The sequence below is a fragment of the Octopus sinensis genome, linkage group LG24 (assembly GCF_006345805.1).
Source record: "Octopus sinensis linkage group LG24, ASM634580v1, whole genome shotgun sequence".
In the NCBI taxonomy this organism is placed as follows: Eukaryota; Metazoa; Mollusca; class Cephalopoda; order Octopoda; family Octopodidae; genus Octopus; species Octopus sinensis.
This window is the reverse complement of record NC_043020.1, coordinates 15,143,736-15,170,863: the sequence shown is the minus strand read 5'-3', so window position 1 is coordinate 15,170,863 and position 27,128 is coordinate 15,143,736. Positions and strand designations below refer to the sequence as shown.

The 27,128-nt window shown below is 36.6% G+C and overlaps 1 protein-coding gene across 8 annotated transcripts in view; it reads right to left on the bottom strand.

Moving 5' to 3' along the window:
* LOC115223894 (post-GPI attachment to proteins factor 6) overlaps window positions 1-6,816 on the bottom strand; it is a 107,256-nt gene extending 100,440 nt beyond the window's left edge. For 5 of the 8 annotated variants that reach the window (XR_005003650.1, XM_029794615.2, XM_036512812.1 and 2 more), the window contains exon 1: window positions 6,229-6,816. Coding sequence is in view for 7 of the 8 variants with exons in the window: in XM_029794615.2 (XP_029650475.1) it covers window positions 6,229-6,463 (235 nt within the window). In the remaining variant the exon portion in view is untranslated. The remainder of the gene's footprint in view (window positions 1-6,228) is intronic. The other 3 variants (XM_029794616.2, XM_029794614.2, XM_036512814.1) reach the window with 1 other exon arrangement.
* Window positions 6,817-27,128: the final 20,312 nt, after the last annotated feature.

Sequence of the window (27,128 nt, the reverse complement as noted above, 5' to 3'; positions counted from 1 at the left end):
TTCACAAAACAAGACAAGTGATGAGATGTATTGGAGAGGACCAGGTCAACCTGTTCTGATGTAGAAAAGAAGGCACAAACTGATTATAAAAGATGTTACTATTTTATTAATAAGGGTAACAAAGTAGTTGAGTAAGTTTAGTTTGGCCGTTCTCCTGGATACTTCAATGCTTCCACTTGAGCACACCATCCATCATGGTCCCACAATGCATGTTCTTCATTCATCAACATTTGCCATTTCACTGTCCTGAAGAAAGTTGTACACATAGGTTAGACGTGCCCTTCCCCTGTTGATTCTTCCTTCAACTGACTGGCGTAAAATCAGTTGAGACACAGGTTCTTCTGGGTGCCTGACGAAATGACTACCGATTCTCGTTCTTCTCTGCTGGATCATCTCAGTCACTTTGGGTAGATATTGATAAAGTTGCTCGTTGGTCAAATGAGTTCTCCACGTAACATTCAGGACCATTTTTATCATTCTTGTGTAGCAGCCATCTATTTATTTTTCAAGCTTTTTGGTGAGGGTCCAAGTTTCAGTACCATATAACAAAACCATGGAGAGAAACAACCTAATTTTCAATTTACTTGCCATCTTAGAACTCCAGATTTCATGAAGCTTGTGATATACACTCCAAGCAAGTGTCTTCTGTACATCAAAGTCGTTTGCACTGCTTTCCTTTGAGGGTCAAAAAAATAAATACCAGCTGGGCATTGGGGTCGATTTAATCAATTTGGCCCTTACCCCAAAACTGCTGGCCTTGTGCCTAAAATTTGAAACTAATAATTAGTCTTGTTGGTAAGTAGCTTGCTAACCAACCACATGGTTCCGGGTTCAGTCCCACTGCGTGGCATCTTGGGCAAGTGTCTTCTGCTATAGCCCCGGGCCGACCAATGCCTTGTGAGTGGATTTGGTAGACGGAAACTGAAAGAAGCCTGTCGTATATATGTATATATATATGTAAGTGTGTGTGTATATGTTTGTGTGTCTGTGTTTGTCCCCCAAGCATTGCTTGACAACCGATGCTGGTGTGTTTACGTCCCCGTCACTTAGCGGTTCGGCAAAAGGGACTGATAGAATAAGTACTGGGCTTACAAAGAATAAGTCCCGGGGTCGATTTGCTCGACTAAAGGCGGTGCTCCAGCATGGCCGCAGTCAAATGACTGAAACAAGTAAAAGAGTAAAAGAGTAAAAGAGTAACGACACGATACCTGTAAAGTTATAGACTACTGATCACATTGTTATGAGTTCAAATCTTATTATTGCCATTGTTTTGTGCTCCTTGAGTAAAGCATTTAATTCTGATAGATCCAGTTTGCCTCAGTGAACAAGCCTGCTTAATGACAGAGGCTGTAAAAACAATTGCTTAACAAGTAATACCATTAAACAGTTGCTCACGCTGTTAGAAATAGCAGCCAAGTCTCACTCAAATCACACCTTACTGTCTTAATATATACATACATCATCATCGTTTAGCGTCCGCTTTCCATGCTAGCATGGGTTGGACGGTTCAACTGGGGTCTGGGAAGCCAGGAGGCTGCACCAGGCCCAGTCTGATCTGGCACTGTTTCTACGGCTGGATGCCCTTCCTCACGCCAACCATACATACATACATACATTATATATATATATATATATATATATATATATAATTGCAGCGTGGAAGGTATTTATAAGCCATTTAAGAAACACACAAAAACCGTTAGATTCATTTCAACATTTAAATTTAAAGTGAATCTAACGGTTTTTGTGTGTTTCTTAAATGTCTTATAAACACCTTCCACGCTGCAATTGTTTTCGTTCCAGCACACGATCTCAGATCAGGTCACTTGCTATGCAAGTACATCTCCGTAATATATATATATTAGACAAATTGCAAAAACAAAAAGAAAAAGACAATTCACAGCAGGAATGTATGATCATAAATCAGTTTGATTAAAGCTGATTTTGAGCTAAACAACAATAGCCATTTAATTAGACATGAAAGCTAGCCTCAATGAGGTCACTCGCAATGCTAGAAATAGAAACCAAATATCCCTAAAATAGTGCCCTACCATTTGAAAAAAAAAAAAGAGGGATATTGTGAATAATAGAGTCATAAATAAAACGACTGAAACAAAATGGGATCACTTGGGTAGGAATACTTTAAATCATGTCTGTTTTAATCAGGATTGAGATGAGACTAATTTACCAATAACAGCCACTAGCCTAACCATGCAACCACAGAAAAATAAGAGGCAAAATGCATTCTATGTTCAAATCCTGTTCAGATGTTCAATCCCCAGGGCTGAAAAACAAATACCAGCTGTGAATTGAGAACTCCATCAACTTTGCACCTCAGCCTACTTTTTACCCAGGATTTAGAAAATGTGGGGGAAAAAATGTGGGGGAAAAAAAAAGAACAAAGCTAAGAAAACCCTATTAATACTAAGATAATCATTTTAGTGCAGTGAGTAACAAGTCTGTTTTGTAGTATCTACTCCAGTTGCTCAGAGTTCAATATCAGCTGAATTTCTGCATTTCAGCTTTGCAGTTCGTAAAGCAGAGTCTATTATTGTTCCCATTATTCTATTATTGTTCCCATTCATAATAATAATTTTTTTTAAAAACCTTACTATTGTATTAATACTTGCAGGAATGTAGTAGTAGTAGCAATTTGTTAAATAAGACTATATATTTACATCACAAAATAACAGCCACTGTCTACAAAATTAACATTATTGTAGCTTTAATTCTATCGTTATTATTCATATAATTCTAAATTAAAAAAAGGAAATAGAAACTATTTATTATTATTATTATTATTATTATCGTTATGTTTTTTCCCCTGCTCGCAACTGACCCAGTTTCGATTTGCAATTGGAACCAGTTTAATTACATCGTTGATGCCCTTGGAAAGGCCCGAACGGTAACATCAGCTTCCACACCACTCCAGCCTGTTTATATCATCAATTCCATTGAGATTCAATGAAGCACTCCTTTCACTATTTTGTTGGTACAAAATAAATCAGTCCAGTTAATGCTACTCTCTGCTATTGACTACCAAGTGCTTTAATCAATATATATATATATATAAAATATATATATATATAATGTATATATATATAACCACGAACCCTCCATACATAACTATAGATTCATCAAAGTCAATGAAGTGGATACCAGTTCGATTTCCACTAAAATATAGTAGTTATTTTACATGTAAACGAATGGATAATTGTGTGTGGTGTGTGTGTGTGTGTTTATACACACACACACAAGTTGCATGGTCGTATACTTATAAATATACACACACACACACTGCATGTATCTATGTATGTTTGGCGAGGAGATAGGGAAAAGATCATGGTGAGTGACTCATAGTTTAAAATGATTCCAAGACTAAACATCGAAATAGAATGTCTTCGAATTGAGTGTAGGACGAGTGGGGTGAAGAGTGTTGAGAATTAGTGGCTTTGGGGTGGGGGGAAACGATCATTTCCTCGATTCTCTTTAATTTTATGCCTTTCGCCAACGGATAATTTATTTGGTAATTTTAGCAACAAGCCATCACTCAAGGTTGTACGTAAATCAAATACAAAGCCATTGACAAACAGCCAAATATTAGGAGATCGATAAGTAAATAGATGGAGATCGATTTTGGGAGGGCTAAACAAAGAACTACAATGTCAGGAATGGTTGTACTTGATGGAGGAATTTTATTGCATATTGTTTATGGAGAGGAAATGTTAACGATTATCAAGAAAGAAAATATGATTTTGTTATAGTAATAAACATATAAGTCTTCATTCACCAATAAGTCTGCTAGAATATATATGATTAATGAAATAAATGGAACAAAGAGATCGTTCCATTATGAACATAATTCCATTAGTAAATGGCTGTATTATTATTCAGCAGAATTATACAAATGGTATATATACATATATGAGGATATAGAATTCAGATTGTACAGATGGGGTGAATAGTGTAGATTAGTGATTAGGAAGTTGTTGTTGGAATTAGGATATTGGTTGGCGATAATTAAGGTAGGTGAGTGGTTAAATAATAGCAGAGCAGAGCCGTGTTGTTGGAGATAAACATATCGCAGAGTAGCTTTGAGAATAGGTAAACAAAAGTGAATGGTAAAATCTCAACGGTGGAACAACTTATGAGGGAAAAAAATGTATTTATGTTGAGAAAGATGAAGAATAAACTGTCGAAAGAAGCAGCTGGGGGGAAAAATGTGAGAAAAAAAGTAGGGGTGGAATATTTATTTTTGGGGGGGCACTTTTATATTTTATGTAATCTAAGAAGTCCGGGTTGAATAATTGACTAAAGGAGCTGGTTCGCCTGTTGTCTGCGACTACAATCTTGGTAATAGTTTTGACAGTAACCAAAACAAACAGTTATATGTATATAAAAATATATATATATATATACACACATATATCACCAGTCCTCTACAAAATCAGTCAATACATACATACATAGATATGTGTGTGTGTGTGTGTATATATATATATATATGTATGTATATGTATATATACACAGACATACACATATATATATATATGTGTGTATATATATATATACATATATATATGTATATATATGCACACACACACATATATATATATATATATATATATATGTATATATACACACACACATACAGACAGACAGACAGACAGATAGATAGATAGATAGACAGATAGATATATAGATAGATAGATAGATAGATATAGATAGATAGATAGATAGATATATAGATAGATAGATAGATAGATAGATAGATAGATAGATAGATAGATAGATAGATAGATATATAGATAGATAGATAGATAGATAGATAGATAGATACAAAATATATATACACACATATATATGTATGTATGTATTAAAGTGGAGTCTAGCGGATTAGCTTGCCTGTGGGCTACACTTAAACTATATTTCGATTATTTATTGAGTACTCGAATAATATTGGCCATGCTCCTCAATGGACTATGCTTCATAACTTAGCGTAAAAATGCATTATTTTTTTAACGAAATTTTGTAGAGGCACCTTCACGAAGGTGCAGATTACAATTTTCCGGATAAAATTCTAGAAGAAACAAGAATTTTGAGGAATTTTGGATAGTGCTCCCAGCCTTTATTTTATTTTATTTTATTCTATTTCATTTTATTTTACCTTTGCATTATTTTTTGCTTTGGAACATCAACATTACATTACACAATCTACACTCTGGAACAACCTAATTCTATAAAATGCCATTTAAAAGAGATTTCTGGGGGGGGGAAACAGTCGGGAACTGGAGCGGGGGGGGAATGCGTCAAAACTCCTTTAAAAATAAATTTTTATTTTGGTTTCAATAGAATCGTAATGTAAACGTATCGTTGCAAAATTTCATTTAAAAAATATCTGATGAAGAAACAAAATCCAGACTGGAGCACCAAACTGTAGTTATATATATATATATATATATATGTGTGTGTGTGTGTGTGTGCGTGTATTTGTGTGTGTGTGTGTGTATGCGTGTATTTGTGTGTGTGTGTGTATGTATGTGTGTGTGTGTGTATGTGTGTGTGTATGCGTGTGTGTGTATGTGTGTGTGTATGCGTGTATTTGTGTGTGTGTGTGTGTGTGTGTGTATGCGTGTATTTGTGTGTGTGTATGTGTGTGTGGTTTATTTATTAAAATAAGAGATGCCACACTGTTGCTACTCGGAGTTTCGCATCAATCACCAGAATTGCTCCTTCAGCCTCAGGTTAGTTCTGACAAAGCAGACTTGATATCGAAAAGGCATTCATTCTGGCAGTGACCATCCGGTCTTTTTGCAAATGTTAATATAATACACAGTGTACCACCACACACAGCAACACTGTCCATTGTGTGTGTATTTCTCTGAAGACGCTTTGGTGCGATGAGGTGAGATTTGGCTGCTATTTCTCGTAGATCGAATGACTGCGAAGAGGCTCTCTCGTTGGCTTTTGTGACTGGAGTTGTTGACAAAAGGTTAGGAAATTTATTGAATGGTAAGGTAGATGGGAGAGAGAGTATTTGTTGAACAAAAATGGTGATGAAACTGTCCATGAATCAGAAATGGAAGGGCAAAGTGAAGACATTTATTTTTTCCCGTATAGTTTAATAGATATTATAATAATAATAATATTAGTACGGATTCAGTAAATTGTATGTTGTGTTGGTGGGGTGGAAGGAAGTGAAGAACTAGGGAAGGAAGAACTACTAACCTGCAAGAGCCTGCTGAAGGAAGCAGGTCGAAGGGAAGAAAAGAAAGAGCAGCAGCATCCATAGCAACATATTCCTCCAGCCAGTGTCTTGGAGCAGAGATGTGAGGTTAGTCCGATGTCGGTGGTGGTGATGATGATGCTGCTGGTATCTAGGAGCAGAAGGAAATGGTAGTGGTGGTGTCGTTCGCAGTGGTGTCGAAGTAGAAAACAGACTTGCTCCACAGGATTCCATCATCCGAGCTTATGAGACTGACGGACGATGATAAATAAACACTATGATTATTATTGTTATTATTATTGTTATTATTATTATTATTATATAAGCCAATTGCCGCTGCCCTGACCACGTCTCTTCTCTCCTGCTTTCCCTAGTGGCGACATGCACAGACCTCTGGCAGCAGCTTAACTATGTGAAAGGAGAAAATAAATTAATTAAAGCCAGCCTGGTCGTAGAAGAAGAAGAAGGCTGAAGCAATGAAACACTGGAGTCGTCTCCTCCGCCTCCATCCTCGCATCACTCCGCTCTCTTTATATACACTTTACCTCCAAACTCTAGAGAAGTCTCCAAAATAAAACCTTCTCAGTGACTTGTATTTATTCGTTTCTCTTTCCACTATAGACATTCACCCAGAATGTTATCAGTGATTTTCTTTTTTTTTTATAAATCCCCAGTCATAATTCATTATCTTACACACACTGACACACATGTAATATATATATATATATATATATATATATATATATATATATATATATATATATATATATATATATATATAATATGTATATATATATAATATATTATATATTATATATATATATATACTAATTATATACATATATATATATATATATATATATATATATATATATATATATATATAATATATATATATTATATACATATATATATATTATATATATATCTATATATATATCTATAATATATATATTATATTATATACATATATTATATACATATATATATATATATAATAATTATATTAAATATATATATATTATATACATATATATATATAATAATTGTATACATATATATATATATATATATATACATATAATGTATATGATATATAACAATATATATTATATATACATATGATATATATAATATATATAATACACATGTTCTTTTTTGTTTTATTTGTTTCGGTCATTTGACTGCGGCCATGCTGGAGCACCGCCTTTAATCGAACAAATCGACCTCAGGACTTATTCTTTGTAAGCCTAGTACTTATCCTATCGGTCTCTTTTGCCAAACTGCTATGCTACGGGAACGTAAACACACCAACATCGGTGGTCAAGCGATGGTGGGGGAGGACAAACACAGACACACAAACACACACACACACACACATATATATATATATATGTAATATACATAATACATATAATATATTTGTGATATATTCCACCGAGCTCAACATTGCCTTTCATTCTTTCGGGGTCAATAAATTAAATACCAGTTGCATATTGGGGTCAATCTAATCAACTGGCCCCTTCCCCCAAAATTTCGAGCCTTGAGGTTAGAGTAGAAAAGAACATATATATATATGATATAATATATAAGATATATATTTAATATGTATATAATCTATATATAACATATATATATTACTCTTTTATTTATCCTTTTATATGTTTGAGCTCAAAGGCTGTGGCCATACTGGGGCACTGTCAGTAATATCACTTTTCAATGGCCATTCTTTTGTAACTGGCTTTTGGGGAATGTGGGGGGTGAGGATTTGATATTGTTACCCTGTTTTGAGTGTCTTGCTGTGATGTAGGTTCAGCTCGGACCTTGGATAGCAAGAAATCAAGTTGTTTCTTGAAACATTTACCCTATTTCTTGTAGATCTCTCAGATATTTTGGCAAGATTTTAAATACCTGTAGTCCTTTGAATCTCATGCTATTGCAGTACATGGACCTCACTCTAGATAGGACAGGTGGAACCTATGGAACAATGCAGTGACATCAATTTCAGGGGCTGGTAAAATTCTCAGTGCCAAATTTTGGTACCAATCTTTCTAGGATCTTCGATATATATTTCACTGCATGTTTCTAAAAAAGTTACAAGTAGAGTCTTAACTCTCTCAGTCTCTCCCAGTTGCTCAGTTGTTCCATTGATGCAATCTTCCTGGTGTAGCACCAATTTAAATGATCCAAGTTCTGCTATTAATTTTACACTGTGGGGTGACTACAGTTGAGAACAATGGTCCCAACAACTCAGGATAAATGTCCTTCATAAAGCCAATAAATCCACCAGAATGGACGAAAGCGCTAATATATGATATATGATATAAGTTATATGATGTATAAAAACAGGTAATATACAAATAAATATCTGTAAATATAAAACCATCCGAATTTCTGAGTACCTCATTTCTTCTAATATAAAATACCTGTACATCATCTCCAAACTTTCTAATATATATATATATATATATAATTATGTATAATATACATCATATATATTTATTATATATAAGTATGTGTAAGGCATGGCTATATGGTAAGAAGCTTGCTTCTCAACAACATGGTTCCAGGTTCAGTCCTACAGCATGGCACCTTGGGCAAGTGCTTTCTACTATAGCCTCTGGCTATATATCTATGTGTGTATATGTATTTATGTGTGTTTGTAATCGTTTGTCCCTCCACCATCGTTTGACAACCGATGGTATGTTTATGTCCCCATAATTTAGCGGTTCAACAAAAGAAACTGATAAAATAAGTGGATGGATGGAAGCACTCTGTCGGTTACGACGACGAGGGTTCCGGTTGATCCGATTCAACGGAACAGCCTGCTCGTGAAATTAACGTGTAAGTGGCTGAGCACTCCACAGACACGTGTACCCTTAACGTAGTTCTCGGGGATATTCAGCATGACACAGAGAGTGACAAGGCCGGCCCCTTGAAATACAGGTACAACAGAAACAGGAAGTAAGAGTGAGAGAAAGTTGTGGTGAAAGAGTACAGCAGGGATCACCACCATCCCCTGCCGGAGCCTCGTGGAGCTTTAGGTGTTTTCGCTCAATAAACACTCACAACGCCCGGTCTGGGAATCAAAACCGCGATCCTATGACCGCGAGTCCGCTGCCCTAACCACTGGGCCATTGCCCCTCCACTGATAAAATAAGTACTAGGCTTACAAATAACAAGTCCTGGGATCAATTTCTTTGACTAAAACCCTGTAAGGCAGTGCTCCAGCATGGCCGTAATCAAATGACTGAAACCTGTAAAAGAGTAAAAGAGTATGTAATATACAGGGTGATTGAAAAGTAACTCCCTATTTTAAAATACTTATAATTTATTTATTAACTATAATTTTTAGAAAAAATGAATATGTAAAGAAAGTGTATAGCATGGAATTTTATTTAAAATTTGATATAGGCACCAGCATTCACCACCAGCTTCTGAAACTGCCTGGGAACCACATCAACTGATTTCATTAGGAAGTCTTGTGGAATGAAAGGCATAACTTCTCGTATTCCCCATTCAAGTTCTTCCAAGGTCATTGGTTTGGTAGAGAAGACTCCCTCATTTAACCAACCCCAAAGAAAACAGTCGCAGGGTGTTAAATCAGGGCTTCTGTTTGGCCAATCATGCAGACCTCGACGACCCATCCATCTCCCACATCCCGTAGTCATGAGTTTTGCATGACAATTCTTGATTATCTTTGCATCAACTTGAGCATGTCTTCCTCTAATGGTCCTCCACCATCTTTGCACTTGAACAACTGATCTCCAAACTTGATAATATGCAGCTAGCTGGGCATGCTCCTGCACAGTAAAACAGCCAGCCATGTTTGTAGGGCTTCTAAATTTCAAACAAAATAATCTGAAAAAAAAACAACATGGAATCAATTCCCATACATCAAAGAACATACTCAACAAATTTGAGGAAAAAATTATAGTTAATAAATAAATTATAAGCATTTTAAACGAGGGAGTTACTTTCCAATCACCCTGTATATAAATGGGTATATGGGTATATATATATATATAATACATACATGATGATATATAATATATATATATATATATATATATATAATATATATATATATATATATACTCTTTTACTTGTTTCAGTCATTTGACTGTGGCAATGATGGAGCACCATCTTTAGTCGAGCAAATCAACCCCAGGACTTATTCTATCGGTCTCTTTTGCCAAACTGCTATGTTACAGGGACATAAACACACCAGCATCGGTTGTCAAGCAATGTTGGGGGCGACAAACACTGACACACAAACATACACACACATACATATATATATGTATATATACATACATACGACGGGCTTCTTTCAGATTCCGTCTACCAAATCCACTCACAGGGCTTTGGTCGGCCCGAGGCTATAGTAGAAGACACTTGCCCAAGGTGCCACGCAGTAGGACTGAACCCAAAACCATGTGGTTGGTAAGTAAGCTACTTACTACACAGCCACTCCTGCGCCTAGGTTAGAGGCAGGTGTTCTCAACATAGAATACACTTCAAAGCCCTCAAGAAATTTGAACTTGAAACAGTAGATGAGTAAATATGACAAGCAAGTTAAACAAGTCGCTTTACTCAGAATATTAAATACATTTAATAGAAAAAATGTACATGTGTATGGATTTAGTCCAACTTATAGAATATAAGTGATATTGGAAGTTAAATGGGTAGAGTTTTATGAGCCTAACAGCTGTTTTCGGGGGGGGCTTGATCGTCTGGAATAATGATGGTTACTTGGATCCATTATCAGATAACATTGCCTCTGTCTTCAAGGGTGTGGGATGACGTCAGCAGCTGGGGAGCTGACCGGAACTTGGGGCTGACCGGAAGGGGCAGCTGTGACGCGTGTGCAGCGAGCGGGGCATTCTGCTTTTTCAAGTCAGGTCGTCGAGGGGTTAAGACGGGTGATCACGTTGTTAAGGTTGGGTGAAGCAGCTGCTATCTCTAGCGTTCGGGTTGGGGCTGTGTTGAAGGATCCGTTACCACTGAAGGGTCTCCATCTGAGCGAAGGCAAGGTAGGTGCTTTTATTTTGAATCTCTTGCATACACCACAAAGGGAGAATTTTACATTTGGGGTATTGACAGGATGGAGTTTAAAGATGGAATGATTTTGTGGAGAACTAAGTGTGTTAGGGAGGGGAGTTGGGGGTGTTTAGATAGAGGGTAGTGGGAGGAGAAACTAGATTTCAAGGTTAGGGTTTATAATGAGGCTAATGATAGTAATAGAGGTGTAAGATGGGAGGACAGGAGGAAGGGTGGTTTAGGAGGTGATAATCTTTGTGATAGTTTGTATGAAGGTTACAGAGTTAGAAGGTTCAGATCGTGAAAAAAGACTCGTTATTAACTGGGGGGGGGAGGGAAATGAGTTGTCTGGTTCAGTAACTAACGGTGTGGGGTGAAGAGGTGGTCAAAAGTAGTTGTTAGTGAGATAAAGGAATCGGGTTGGTATTGGAAGTGGGGTGTTGCTGAATGGTTCTAACGGTTTGCTAGGATGAAGCATTATAAGGTTTCTATTTTATATAAAAGTACTCTAAAAGTACTTTTTTAGAGCTTAAATTGGTTTAATCTTTTACTTGTTTCAGTCATTTGACTGTGGCCATGCTGGAGCACCGCCTTTAGTCGATCAAATCGACCCCTGGACTTATTCTTTGTAAGCCTAGTACTTATTCTATCGGTCTCTTTTGCCAAACCGCTAAGTTACGGGGATGTAAACACACCAGCATCGGTTGTCAAGCGATGTTGGGGGGACAAACACAGACACACAAATACACACACACACACACACACACACACACACACACCACACACACACATATATATATACATATATACGACGGGCTTCTTTCAGTTTCTGTCTACCAAATCCACTCACAAGGCTTTGGTCGGCCCAAGGTTATAGTGGAAGACACTTGCCCAAGGTGCCATGCAGTGGGACTGAACCCGGAACCATGTGGTTGGTAAGCAAGCTACTTACCACACAGCCACTCCTGCACCTACTTACTTGGTCCTTAAATCCCTTTCTAAATTTAAAAATTTTATTATTTATTATTGTAATATAAACATTTTGCTGAATTTGGATATACAAATGCTCATTTAGATCTCATTGTGATCTCCTATGTTTTCTCCTTTAGGCCCCTTTTAACTGATGACTAGCACTATGACCCGGTGTTGCCGGGTCATAATGCTAGTGCATGCATATACAGCTGCATGCATGCACACATACACGTGAGTACTGTCCAAATCTCCGACCAATCACACACAGCTAGCTGGCATTCAATTGGCGTATCAAGTTTTGGGCATTTTGATTGGGTTTTGGATAGAAAATTCACAAAAAAGTCACTTCTATTGATTTTTTAATGACTTTGCAGGGTGACTGGGGAAATGTAAAGATGTGCACAACCACCCGTGGACAGTTTTAAATGACCATAGAAAGTGCGAGCCCTCTAACTGAAAAATTGTGAATTTGTATAAAGGACACACACAGACATTTTGCTGTTTATATAGAGAGAGATAATAATAAAATAGTTTATGTCACCCCTCCCCTCTCTCTTTCTGGACATATACCATTATCTTTCTGACATCTTCTGAGACATGTTCCTTTAAGTAGTCATAGCAAATTTATAACCACAGTAAAATAGGAGAAGAGAAGAGCATCTGACATTAATTAATTTATCACTAGCAGCTGGAACTTAATTGTCAATTCCCAGTGGTTTTAATTCTAAGTGGATGTAAAATACTAGCTGCATTGGATCTTTTGATTGTGATAAGGAGATAGATAAATGTAACTATATTACCATCTCTTGACCCCTATTGTTATTCGCTTCTGCCATTCCAAATTATAGTTGGGGTATTTTCTCCCCTAAGTTCATTCTGCTACAAGAATAGCAACAAGTATGTAATTCTTTATTTCTCTAGTTCTGATAAAAAAATTTGCTAAAAAAAATTATAATGGAGTATCCAGTATGTTGAAAACCTATATGGTCTTATGCATCCAAGGAAGGCGGTGTATTTCAAATTGATGTATTGCTTGCATTGGTCAATTAAATGGAGCCACCTGAAATGGCTGTAATGCACTAATACCTTGACATCCTTGTTACTTATTTACTTTTTATTCACCTTACTTCAAGCTGTGTGGATAATACTGGACTGACTTGGTGCTTCAACTTAAGTACCTACTTCAACTCCACCTGTCTAACACCCGTAGACATGTTTACAAAGTCAGAAAACAGCACAGCTCCCATGACTTTCAGAAACATTTTTTTCACACTAAGAGTTGCTGAAATATGGAACAAACTGCCAGCATCAGTTGTTAGTTGTCGGAGCACTGCATCCTTCAAAACTTCCATGGTTCCTGAGATTCACCAACACTACACCTGATTTTCTTCCCTCCATACACACGCAAGCATGTGTCTGACTCATACATTGTTCACTTTAGTACATTAATACATTACTGCATATACTTTATATGCACCTGAGTACTGTATACAATAATTTCATTATTATTATGTGACCGCGCGTGTACCGTTGACGATTTTTTTTCTCCGTCTTTCCTTTTCCTGTGTTTCTGATGAAGAGCTCTGCTCGAAATGTTAAACCCTCCTTCTTTCCTTCTTTCCTGAGCATCCAATAACATTATATTCATTCCACGTCCTCGCGTTGTTGTGTTTACATGTTTGGATTAACTATATATATATATATATAGGTGAAAAAGTTGGTGTGTGAAAGCACGTGGTTGAATATATAGAAAATAGTAAAAAGTGAAAAAACTACAGAAGGCTTGTTTTAGAAGGTTAAAAAATATATATTTGAGTCATTATGTCTGAAGAATGTTATAAATTTTTTTCATACAATGACATAGTTTTTGAAGAAAGACCGGTTTTGCGTTCAGCTTTTCAAATTTCTTACATCGTTATGTTTACGTTGAGAAGTGTGAAGGAGAGTGAAAGAGAGTTCCAGATAAGGGGAGGTAATAAGTGATTTCTTCCAGTGTAAGGGAGATAATCGCTTAATATTTCTTGCTTTTCTTTTGGAGTGAGTTTCTCTGTATAAGAATGTTGGAATGGTTAAGTTTGGGCTTGTATTTTTCAATGAAGAATGTTTCCTTGTTTAGTCTAATTTGTGTTGGTGTTCCGATAGCACATTGGTAAAATGGAAAGATTAAAAATTGTGGTAGTAGTTGCTTTGCGCATTTCTTAATGTGCTCACTAAAGGGTATCATTCTGTATTCTGGGAATGCAATCTGTTGTCAATGCAGTGTGCATCTACGTCTGAGTGATAGCCCCGTGGACCCCACGTAGTTTTGGTGGCAGCCCGAGCATTTTATGACATAAATTATGTTTTCAGAGGCACAAGTAAAATTAGATTTGATCTTGAATTTCTGTCCCTCTTTGAAGAGGAATTCTGATCCTTCTAGTAGGTTTGGATATGTTGCACAGTTCGGTCTACCACATTTTTTTACTTTTGCATCCGTAATTTCAGAAAACAATTTTGCCTTTGTGAGAATCTTTTTAAGTGATTTAGGTTGTTTGTAGCTTTTAATGATTTGGTGTGTGTTTAGAATTTCCTTTAATTTGGGGTCCTTATCAAGTATTGGTAAATTCTGGGTGATGATGGTGAAAGCTTCTTTGTTTCTGAGGTTGTATGTGGATATGTAAGGTAGTATTTTCAGGGAAGGTGTGTTGTTGTGTTGAACTTTTCTCAAAGTTTCTATGTTGATTTCTGTTGCACGTCTGATCCCATCCTCTATGAGTTGAGCTGGGTAATGTCTGTCAATTAGGGTGTTTTTGAGTTCTTGCAGTCTAAAGTTCCTGGTATTTTGTTCTGACACTATTGTGCATATCCTTCTTGCAAGGTTGAAGGGGATGTTTGTTTTAGTGTGTCTTGGGTGGCATGAATCAAAAAGTAGGTATTGTTTGGCGTCTGTGGCTTTGTAAGAAATTTGAAAAGCTGAACGCGAAACCGGTCTTTCTTCAAAAACTATGTCATTGTAAGAAAAAAATTTATAACATTCTTCAGACATAATGACTCAAATATATATTTTTTAACCTTCTAAAACAAGCCTTCTGTAGTTTTTTCACTTTTTACTATTTTCTATATATATATATATATATATATATGCATATGTGTGCTATTTAAAGCCTGTTCACTGTATTTGGCTATCTGATGTCATCAACAGAATGGATTTAAATGCCACTTGATTTACTTCATATTCCTTTGTGTCTGTAGAGTTTATAAAATATGAGAAAGAAAATGAAATTCACAAGATTCTTTATTAATCACTTATTCTTTTTTTCCTTTAACTCAGGTTTCTCATTTATGTGAGTATCTACCAAAATGTATTGCAATTGAAATAAGCGAAACAGAGATTAAAGAACAAAGTACATTTCGACAAGTCACCTGACAAAACACATTTTGACCATTGATGCACCACAACTGTTTGAGCAGCATCTCACCAAAAAGACACCAACGTTCAATGGCTTGAAACGACCATAGTAATTAACCCCTTACCCAACAATTATTTTGAAAATAAATGTATTTTTTCAGACATATTTTTTAATTGTTTTATTTTACTATGTTTTGAATGGTGATTTCGAGGTATATTTCAAACCTTATTTATTATGAATTTTAATTCAATAATATTGATTTTAAATTACCGCTTTGGGCAGAAACGAGTTAACCCGTTTTTAGACGAAGGAACTCGTTTGCTGTCGATTTTGGCGAGTCTATCTTTTGACGAGTTAACTCGCCAGAGATGGAAAAAAACGATTTCAAACCGGTCAAAATGCATATATTCGTTTCTGCTGGGTAAGGGGTTAATAAAGAATTTTGTAAACTCCATTAGTTTTCCTCTTTCTCTCATGTTTTATATGCATGTGTGTGTGTGTGTGTGTGTGTGTGTGTGTGTGTGTGTGTGTGCATGTGTGTGTGTGTGTGTGTGCGTGTGTGTGTGTGTGTGTGTGTGTGTGTGTGTGTGCATGCATATGTCTGGGCTCATACATGTACATGTGTCTGTTGTACATATGTGTGCATATGTCTGTATGTCGATACTACTGGTTAGTATTAATATGTTTCATTTTTTTTGAAATCTCAGACATTTAGATGTTGAACAGTCAAGCCATTCCAGTGAGAGAGCAGTCATCTACATGTTAACAAAGGTCCCTTATTGCTTTCTCTCGTGTGCCTTACATAGACAAGCCTTTCCTTAAAATCCTTGCTGTACCAAGACCTGTAACCTTGCATTAATTCTGATGTATATTTTTAGAATGACATTGTAGGGTAGGTGTAAGAGACCAAATCTGGCCAGCCTGAACACAATACAGGGAGAATGTTTTGGCCAGATATAGCCAGTTTAAATGTCAAGGGGTTAATATATTCCTTTACTGCCCACAAGGGGCTAAACATAGAGGGGACAAACAAGGACAGACACACGGATTAAGTCGATTACATCGACCCGGTGCATAACTGGTACTTTATTTATCGACCCCGAAAGGATGAAAGGCAAAGTCGACCTCGGCGGAATTTGAACTCAGAACGTAACAACAGACGAAATACCTATTTCTTTATTACCCACAAGGGGCTAAACACAGAGGGGACAAACAAGGACAGACACACGGATTAAGTCGATTACATCGACCCAGTGCGTAACTGGTACTTTATTTATCGACCCCGAAAGGATGAAAGGCAAAGTCGACCTCAGCGGAATTTGAACTCAGAACGTAACAACAGACGAAATACCTATTTCTTTATTACCCACAAGGGGCTAAACACAGAGGGGACATACAAGGACAGACATAGATATTAAATCGATTACATCGACCCCAGTGGGTAACTGGTACTTTATTTATCGACCCCGAAAGGATGAAAGGCAAAGTCGACCTCGGCGGAATTTGAACTCAGAACGTAACGACAGACGAAATACTGCTAAGCATTTCGTCCGGCGCGCTAACGTTTCTGCCAGCTCACCGCCTTCAAGGGGTTAATATATTGAGCTGCAATTCATTCATATAAAGATGTCATAAAAAGGCGGCAAGCTGGCAGAAACATTAGCACACCGGGCGAAATGCGTAGCCGTATTTCGTCTGCCGTTACGTCCTGAGTTCAAATTCCGCCGAGGTCGACTTTGCCTTTCATCCTTTCGGGGTCGATTAAATAAGTACCAGTTACCCACTGCGGTCAATGTAATCGACTTAATCCGTTTGTCTGTCCTTGTTTGTCCCCTCTGTGTTTAGCCCCTTGTGGGTAATAAAGAAATAGGTATTTCGTCTGTTGTTACGTTCTGAGTTCAAATTCCGCCGAGGTTGACTTTGCCTTTCATCCTTTCGGGGTCGATTAAATAAGTACCAGTTACCCACTGGGGTCGATGTAATCGACTTAATCCGTGTGTCTGTCCTTGTTTGTCCCCTCTGTGTTTAGCCCCTTGTGGGTAATAAAGAAATAGGTATTTCGTCTGTTGTTACGTTCTGAGTTCAAATTCCGCTGAGGTCGACTTTGCCTTTCATCCTTTCGGGGTCGATTAAATAAGTACCAGTTACCCACTGCGGTCAATGTAATTGACTTAATCCGTTTGTCTGTCCTTGTTTGTCCCCTCTGTGTTTAGCCCCTTGTGGGTAATAAAGAAATAGGTATTTCGTCTGTTGTTACGTTCTGAGTTCAAATTCCGCCGAGGTCGACTTTGCCTTTCATCCTTTCGGGGTCGATTAAATAAGTACCAGTTACCCACTGCGGTCAATGTAATCGACTTAATCCGTTTGTCTGTCCTTGTTTGTCCCCTCTGTGTTTAGCCCCTTGTGGGTAATAAAGAAATAATATAAAGATGTCAGCTTTATATCACATCTGTTTTATTGTCTCAATTCCTTCAGCCATTCAGCATTTTTATTATGCTGTGTCTCATTATCCTGGATGTTTGACCAAAATCTTTTGCTTTCTTCTGCACCGAGTGTTAATCTTTCTTTCTTTTACCCTCAAGGTTTTGGTGCGCTTTTTCTGATTGTACTGGAACATTCTATTGATTCTGTAATGACATGCATAAGATCTGGTCATCAAATCTAAGTAGAGACTTCAAACTTGAAATATTCAAAGCCACAGTCGAACCAATTCTACTATATGGCTCAGAAACCTGGACGTTACCAAAAAAAACCTTGAGAGGCGGTTGGATGGAACCTACACTCACCTCCTTATGAGAGCTCAAAATCTCTCGTGGAAGCGCCATCCAACCAAAATGCAAATATATGGGAAATTACCACCTGTGTCATCTCTTGTGAAAGGTAGGAGAGTCCAGTTTGCTGGACATTGTTGTAGAGCTGAAAAAGAAGTAATTTCTACTCTTCTCCTCTGGAAGCCATCTACTCGCAATACCAGAGGGCGCACACTCTCCTACCCTGATGTAATCTCCAGGGATACAGGCATCCAGCAACAGGACCTCCGTAATGCTATGATGGACTGTGAAGTCTGGCGTAACATAGTAAATTCCATTGTCTCGACCACGGTCGAACAATGATGATGATGGTTGATTCTGTTTTGTTATGTTCTTTGTTTAAATCTTTACAGCTTGGACACCTTGGCCTTCATCTTTTGCTTCAATTCCTCAATAATGACATTTATGTGGAGGCGCAATGGCCCAGTGGTTAGGGCAGCGGACTCGCGGTTATAGGATCACGGTTTCAATTCCCAGACCGGGCGTTGTGAGTGTTTATTGAGCGAAAACACCTAAAGCTCCACGAGTCTCCAGCAGGGGATGGTGGTGATCCCTGCTGTACTCTTTCACCACAACATTCTCTCACTCTTACTTCCTGTTTCTGTTGTACCTGTATTTCAAAGGGCCGGCCTTGTCACTCTCTGTGTCACGCTGAATACCCCCGAGAACTACATAAAGGGTACATGTGTCTGTGGAGTACTCAGCCACTTACATGTTAATTTCACGAGCAGGTTGTTCCGTTGATTTGGATCAACCGGAACCCTCGTCGTCGTAACCGACGGAGTGCTTCCAAAATGACATTTATACCTTTCTTCAGTATATTATACTTCTCTATTTCAATATAATCATGCTTCTTTTTTATTTCCCCTCTTTTTTTTTTTACATTCCTAAATGTTAATCATCACCATCTTCGTTTAGCGTCCGCTTTCCATGCTATCATGGGTTGGACGGTTCAACTGAGGTCTGGGAAGCCAGAAGGCTGCACCAGGCCCAGTCTGATCTGGCAGTGTTTCTACAGCTGGATGCCCTTCCTAACGCCAACCACTCCATGAGTGTAGTGGGTGCTTTTTACGTGCCTGACGAGGCTGGCAAACAGCCACGATCGGATGGTGCTTTTTACGTGCCACCAGCACGGAGGCCAGTCGGGGCAGCACTGGCAACGGCCACGTTCGGATGGTTCTCTTATGTGCCACCGGCACTGGTATCACAGCTACAATTTCCATTGATGTTGATCGATTTCAATTTTGATTTTCACTTGCCTCAACAGGTCTTCACAAGTAGAGCTTTGTGTCCCAAGAAGGAAAGGTATGCATAAGTGGACTGGCCAGTCCACTTATGCATACTTATGCATATGCTTTCTTATTATTATATTTAATAATGATCAATGGTTTGTCGGATCGGGGCTGACCTGCGGCCTAACAACAAGATGAACTACAAAAACAACGACAAAATGAACAATAACAACTAAGAAACCAGTTTGATAAAGGCTTAAAGTCAGATGGAAAAATAAAAATAAAATAATTGTATAAACTATCTCTTTGATTCACACATTATTATTGTTATTATTATTATTATTATTATTATTCAGTAGTTTTATTTTTATAGCGTGCTTTCACTTCACTACCGAGCGCAGCTCTGTGTGCCTTGGGTATGTGCTGTGATTTGTTGTGATGCTCTGATAGTTATTGTATGGAAAGTGTTCTGCGTAGGATGTGTGCAGTGCGTTCTGCTATTATTATTATTATTATTATTATTATTATTATTATTATTATGTTGAAAATTCTCATCTTATTTAGCAGGGTATGATAGAAAATGCCAGCTGCTCACATCCAGCAGACTAATGTGGCACTTGTTTACTGATCTTGCTTTAGGAACCCCATGGAGAACTCATGCAGTTCCAAGCAATGATGTCTTTTATAGGAGTTCCATTTTTACATTTGTACCAATCTTTTTGATCCATGCTGGTTGCTGAATGTCGATATTTCCAAGTGCACCAATTACTATTTGTATCACGTCTACTCTCCTCATTGACCACAACCTTCATATTTCCCGCTTCAATTTGTCATAGTTACTCTTTACTCTTTTACTCTTTTACTTGTTTCAGTCATTTGACTGCGGCCATGCTGGAGCACCGCCTTTAGTCAAGCAAATCGACCCCAGGACTTATTCTTTGTAAGCCTAGTACTTTTTCTATCGGTCTGTTTTGCCGAACTGCTAAGTTACTGGGATGTAAACACACCAGCATCAGTTGTCAAGCGATGTTGGGGGGGACAAACACAGACACACAAACATATATACACACACACACACACACACACACACACCACACACACACATACATATATACATATATACGATGGGCTTCTTTCAGTTTCCGTTTGCCAAATCCACTCACAAAGCCTTGGTCGGCCCGAGGCTAGGTGCCACGCAGTGGGACTGAACCCGGAACCATGTGGTTGGTAATCAAGCTACTTACCACACAGCCACTCCTGCGCCTATAGTTGTTCACTTTTTCTTTTTCTTTTTCTTCAATCCTGTTGACCTGTCAATTATCATGCAGGGTTTTTCTTTTCACCACAACAATGTCAAATTTCCAATGTCTGAGCCGGTGATCACAAGGAATCATTGCATCCCACAGGATTTTGCAATCTTCATTCTCAGTAAATCACCCTGGATTTGGTCATACCATGCCTTTGATCTTTCTAGGCCATAATTTCCAAAGAGCCACCTTATCATACTGTCTTGCCACAAGGTCAAACAACTGACAAGCAAATCTGTGGTATTGAGCAGAATATTTGCTGTAGCCCATCTTTTATACCAAGACGAAACAATGTACATGATAACACTTCCAATCAGTTAAGATCAGAAGTTATGCATCAGGTCAATTATTATTATTATTATTATTATTATTGTTATTATTATTATTATTATTATTATTATTATTATTTATTATTACTTTTTTTTTCTTCTTTCAAATTTGCTTCCATTTCTTGCCGAGTGTCTTCCCGACTCCTAGGGCAAAGAAACTCATAGTATACATCGGTAGGCCATTAAACCAAACTCTATAGTTCGTTCATTTAAAAAAAAAATTTTTTTTTTAAGTTAAATTAAAATACATGAGCAGCAACAATTCTCACATCGACAAGGCTCTTCTCAATACATGTGATGTACCAGTTAAGACAATCTTTTGAACTTCTTGCAGGGATGGTAAGCCAGGGATCATTCTCATATAATTTTCGGTTCCCTTCTTGATCATTCCTAGTGCTCCTACGATCACTGGTATTGTAACCGCCTTGAGATGCCACATTTTCTCAATTTCAATGAGTAGGTCTTTATATTTTCTGAGCTTGTCAAACTCTTTCGCTGAGATATTATGATCACAGGGGATGCTCATGTCGATCAATAAGCAAACTTTATTGTTTTGGTCTTTCACAACAATATCTGGTTTATTGGCCTTGATGGTTCGGTCTGTATGTACTGGAAAGTCCCACAGAATGGTTACATTTTCTCCTTCAGTTACAGCCTCATGGTGGTGATTATACCACTTGTCGGCAGTTTTGATATTGTAATGCCGACTTATTAGCCAGTGTAGATATTGGCCAACTCTGTCATGTCTTAATTTATACTCCACTGGTGCTAAGACTTTACATCCAGAGATTAGATGGTCCACTGTTTCAATCATGTCGTTGCAGAATTGGCATTTTGGGTCTGCTCCATTTTTCATCACATTGGCCTGGTAGTTCCGGGTTAATAGGCTTTGATCTTGAGCAGCCAGGATGAAACCTTCGCTCTCTGCTTTTAGCCCTGAGCTCCGTAGCCACTGATGGCTTTGCTTCTGGTCAACATCAGCTTGTTTGCTACGGGTCACATATTTGCCGTGCAGAGGTTTCTCCTCCCACCTATCAGCCAATTGCTCGTGCACTTTTTTCGTTGCCATCATTTTCACCTTCTTTGCAACAATAGTTGCCGTACTTCCCTCGGGTTGTTCAGTTTGGGTATCCTGCACGAGATCAATAGCAAATTTTTTGCTTTCCTTTATGATAGAATGAAGCTTCTTTCATCTCTCGTGATTTTCCACGAGCTTTAGCATCCAGTCATTTGATATTTCGAGATATTTAGTCAGTCCAATTGTGGTTGTTTTGTAAGCTAGTTCAAATTGGATCAGGCTTCGACCTCCTTGGGCTCTGGGAAGGTAAAGGCGATCTACATCTGCCTTTGGGTGGTGCATCCTATTACAACTCAGCAGCTTGCGTATTTTCCTATCTATATTCTTTACTTCACTCATATTCCAGTTCAACACATTGTAGCTATAAGTAACAACTGGAACTGCTAAGGAATTTATAGCTAACACCTTGTTACGTGCATTTAGTTCATATTTCAGGACTGCACGAACTCTCCTATAACATTCCTTCCTGATCTTCTCTTTCATGCTTGCATGCTGAATACCAGAGCCTTCATTTATCCCTAAATATTTGTATGTTTGTTCTTGTATTATTATTATTATTATTATTATCATTATTATTATTATTATTATTATTATTATCATTATTATTATTGTCACACAATATACAATATTGTGAGATTGTTGAAGATATTGAAGATATTGTGGCTACCGGGTGTTTGTACTGTTTGTCAAGTCACAACAAGGACCTCAGACAGACAGTCCTTTGTGCAATATGCGTACCATTCCAAGTAATGCTGACTTTTGCAATACATCTAAATTGTAGGGTATTTCTAAGATTTTCAGATGTCTTTTTCCAGATTGTCTGTCTACTTTCTTCTCTTTCTTTCCAACCAGTTCACCTACTAAAATTGAAGCAAATCTGAACAAGTCCCTTGTTTCTGTTAGATCATTTGTCAGAATGTATTTCAAAATATTGATATTGTTCTTGTTACCATTATTGTTGTTGTTGTTGTTATTATCATCATCATCATCATCATCATCATCATCATCATCATCATTATTTCCAAAGCACCACTTATGTGTTCAAGGTCATATACTATCAATTCCATTCACTACTAAAACACTTACCTGCACCTAACATTGCCTTCCTATCCCATCCTCTAAAATTCTCTCCTTTTCTTTACATTTTGTAAGCAAACATACAGATACAACTATCCCATTTCCTTTCACTATTTATTTGTACTTCTCCTTATATATGTATGTATGTATATATATAACGGGAAGCTTTATGAAAATAAACAAAAGACGAAGGCAGGTGGAAAACAAACGAACAATTGTATTAGTATGATATATATATATATATATATATATATATAGATATATATATATAGCTACAATGTAAATGTATTTTCTATTTCTATTTCTATGTCTTGTTATATTTGTACTATATTAATGTATAATATCATTGCTATTGTGTAATGGTTTAATAAAGTATTGATTGGGTATTATCTGATGGTTGATGATTGATTTAGATATATTTCTCCATTTTCTCATTTTGTATATATATATATATATAGGGAGAGTTTACGAAAAAACAAAAGACGAAGACAGGTGGTGTACAAAACAAACAGATGTATTAGTATAACGCTCAGGAATAGAAAAAGTCTTTTACGTTTCGAGCCTATGCTCTTCTACAGAAAGGGACGCAGAAAAACAAGGAGAGAAGAAAATGTGTGTAGTGGCTAACGATCTATCATGGCAACATATATATATTTGTGTGTGTGTGTATATATAATATATATATATATATCAAAGTATCATTAGAGACAGAAATCCCTATAAAATTCATCAAATCAGAATATAAATTCAACCATGTCATAGAATATTATATTTAATACTTACTATTCATGTTAAAAGCTGTCGACTACACATGTTTCATGATGTTGTATACTATGTTCTTGAGACATGCAGTCTCTTACAGAACCTCCCCTTATATACAACCCCAATCTTCAGGTCTACCGATCCCACTTTTATAATTTTATCTATCATTATATATTCCAACTTAAAAGTATATCAAACTAAACAGATGTATAAATAAATTCCTAGTATGTCAAAACATATAGGTGTGTAAATAAATTCATTGAACCCTGCAGTTTAAGCCATAATTAATTAAGAATTAAATGTGAATTACGCCTAAAAAATATATATATAAATGAAAATTGAAAAATGAAAAATATATACGAATGCGGAAAAAATATATACTAATGAGAAGAAAATATAACATTATAAAGAGATGTATATATCCAAATGAAGAGGATGAATGGAAACTAATACGAATGACAAAAATTCCGGTGAATGTTACGCGTAAAACACGAATGAAGATATGAAAAGATATGAAAAATACATGGAAAAATATATATATATGGAAAAAATTTCAAGGGAAAAACATTTAAAAATGAGTGTGTTATATTATAAGGCACTAAAATAAAATGACTCTCCCCAGACATAACAGAATATACTTCAACACATGAACTCACATAAAGAATCTTGCAAACCAAATCCAAAAATGAAATTTAAAAATGAAAAAATGAAAAAATTATATATACAGGAATTAATTTATAAATTAATATAATTAGAATTAATATACTAAACTTAATTTGAAATTAATATACTAAATATTTAAAATTAAGTTTAGTATATTAATTCTAATTGTATTAATTTGTAAATTAATTCCTGTATATATATAACTAGCAGTATCGCCCGGCGTTGCTCGGGTTTGTAAGGGAAATAACTATAAAGCATTTTTTAGAGAGTTATAGCAAAAAAATGCATTAAAAATGGAAAAAAACTGATGGTAAATTTTTTTTTAAATCGTAGACTCATCGTAGACATTTTTAGAGAGTTACTTCCTTTATATAATAGCGAAAAAATGCATTAAAATGGTAAAAAATGATGGTAAATTATTTTTAAAATTGTAGACTCATCGTAGACACGCGCTAATACCCAGAAGGGCTCGATATGAATCACGACTATAAGATACCCGGTTTTGGTTAAACTGCGCCGCAAAATGTGGGAGTAGTTAGGAATCTAAATTGTAGGAGACAGACACACAACCTTACTTTTATATATAAAGATTTGTTCATTTTTTTCATTTTTAAATGTCATACTTGTAATAGAACTATAACAGTTGGATTTGTGAACTTCTCCAGCTTTCACTTTTGCAATCAACTTAATAAATCCCATTAGTTATTGTTTGCCGGTTTAGATGCTTGTCATTTGTTATTATTAAGGTTTTAACCCTTTCGTTACCAACCCGGCTGAAACCGGCTCTGGCCCTGAGTACAAATGTCTTGTTTTCATAAGTTTTGAAGAAAAATCTTCCACCAAATCTTAGTCACAATTTATGTTCCTAACACTAGCTCAATGATAACCATGTTATTTTACTAAATTCTTCGTTATATTTAAAGTAATTGGAAGAAACACAAAACATCTCAAAATAAATGCAGTAACGAAAGGGTTCATTTTAGTGTTTTTCTAGTATATTATAAGTGTTTGTTTATGATTTAACAATGCATTTTATGTTCTGCTTTAAGAGCTTTCAGATCAAGTGTTCTATATTCTATAGTTAATACGCATATAATTCACAATACATTTGTATGCATTTTATCCATTATTAATAGATTTACTGTTTAATGTAATATGTTGTATTGGTCAATTAGTTTGTTAAAATATCCATTATTGATAAGTATTTGTGTCATTCTCTAGACTTCATTATCTTGTTCTTTGTTTGTGGAGAATCTAAATGCTTTTCAAAATAGAAATTTCACCACTGACATTTTGTATCCTTGTGGACATTTGTGGTCTTAATATAAGTACAATCATACAATTGTGTCTTAGATATAAATGGATGCAAGTGTATCTGCTATTTTCTATCTGAGTATTTCTGACTGGAAATAGAATCATTTTGTTGCCGGGAGTTGAATTTGCCTGTTTTCTAAATGCTGAATTTTAGTACAGAATTGATTTCTAGTTCTTCTAAAAGTTGCAAACCTCACAATGTTAACTATTAAACTGGTTATGCCTGTATGATACCATCCTACTAACTCATTATGTACTTACAGCAAAGAACAATGCACCACACAACACAAACCAGAACTAGATAATAATAATAATTAATTCTTTTATTGGCCACAAGGGCTGACAACAATCAATTATCACATAAAGGGACAAAACAGGACGAAAGGTTACAAAGGGTTTTGTCCGTTTGTAAAATCTGAGTAAAAAAGCAGTTTAACAACGAAAATATAACAATGAAAAATTCCCAATAGGGGGAGGCGTTACGAAAGGTTCCTGGTGGAAAAAAACCATAAAAGCCAAAAACTGATTAGTAAGCCATACATCTATACTCCAGAGAAATAGACAAATAGCCTCAGGCTGTCCAAAACCTTGAGAGTGCATTTGGTTGATGGAAACTGAAAGAAGTCTGCCATATATATATATCATCATCATCATCATCGTTTAACGTCCGCTTTCCATGCTAGCATGGGTTGGACGATTTTGACTGAGGACTGGCGAACCAGATGGCTGCACCAGGCTCCAATCTTGATTTGGCAGAGTTTCTACAACTGGATGCCCTTCCTAGCGCCAACCACTTCGAGAGTGTAGGGATGCCTTTCCTAACGGGATGCCCTTCCTAACAAGGATGCTCTTCCTAACAGGATGCCCTTTCTAACGGAATGCCTTTCCTAACAGAATGCCCTTCCTAACGAGGATGCCCTTCCTAA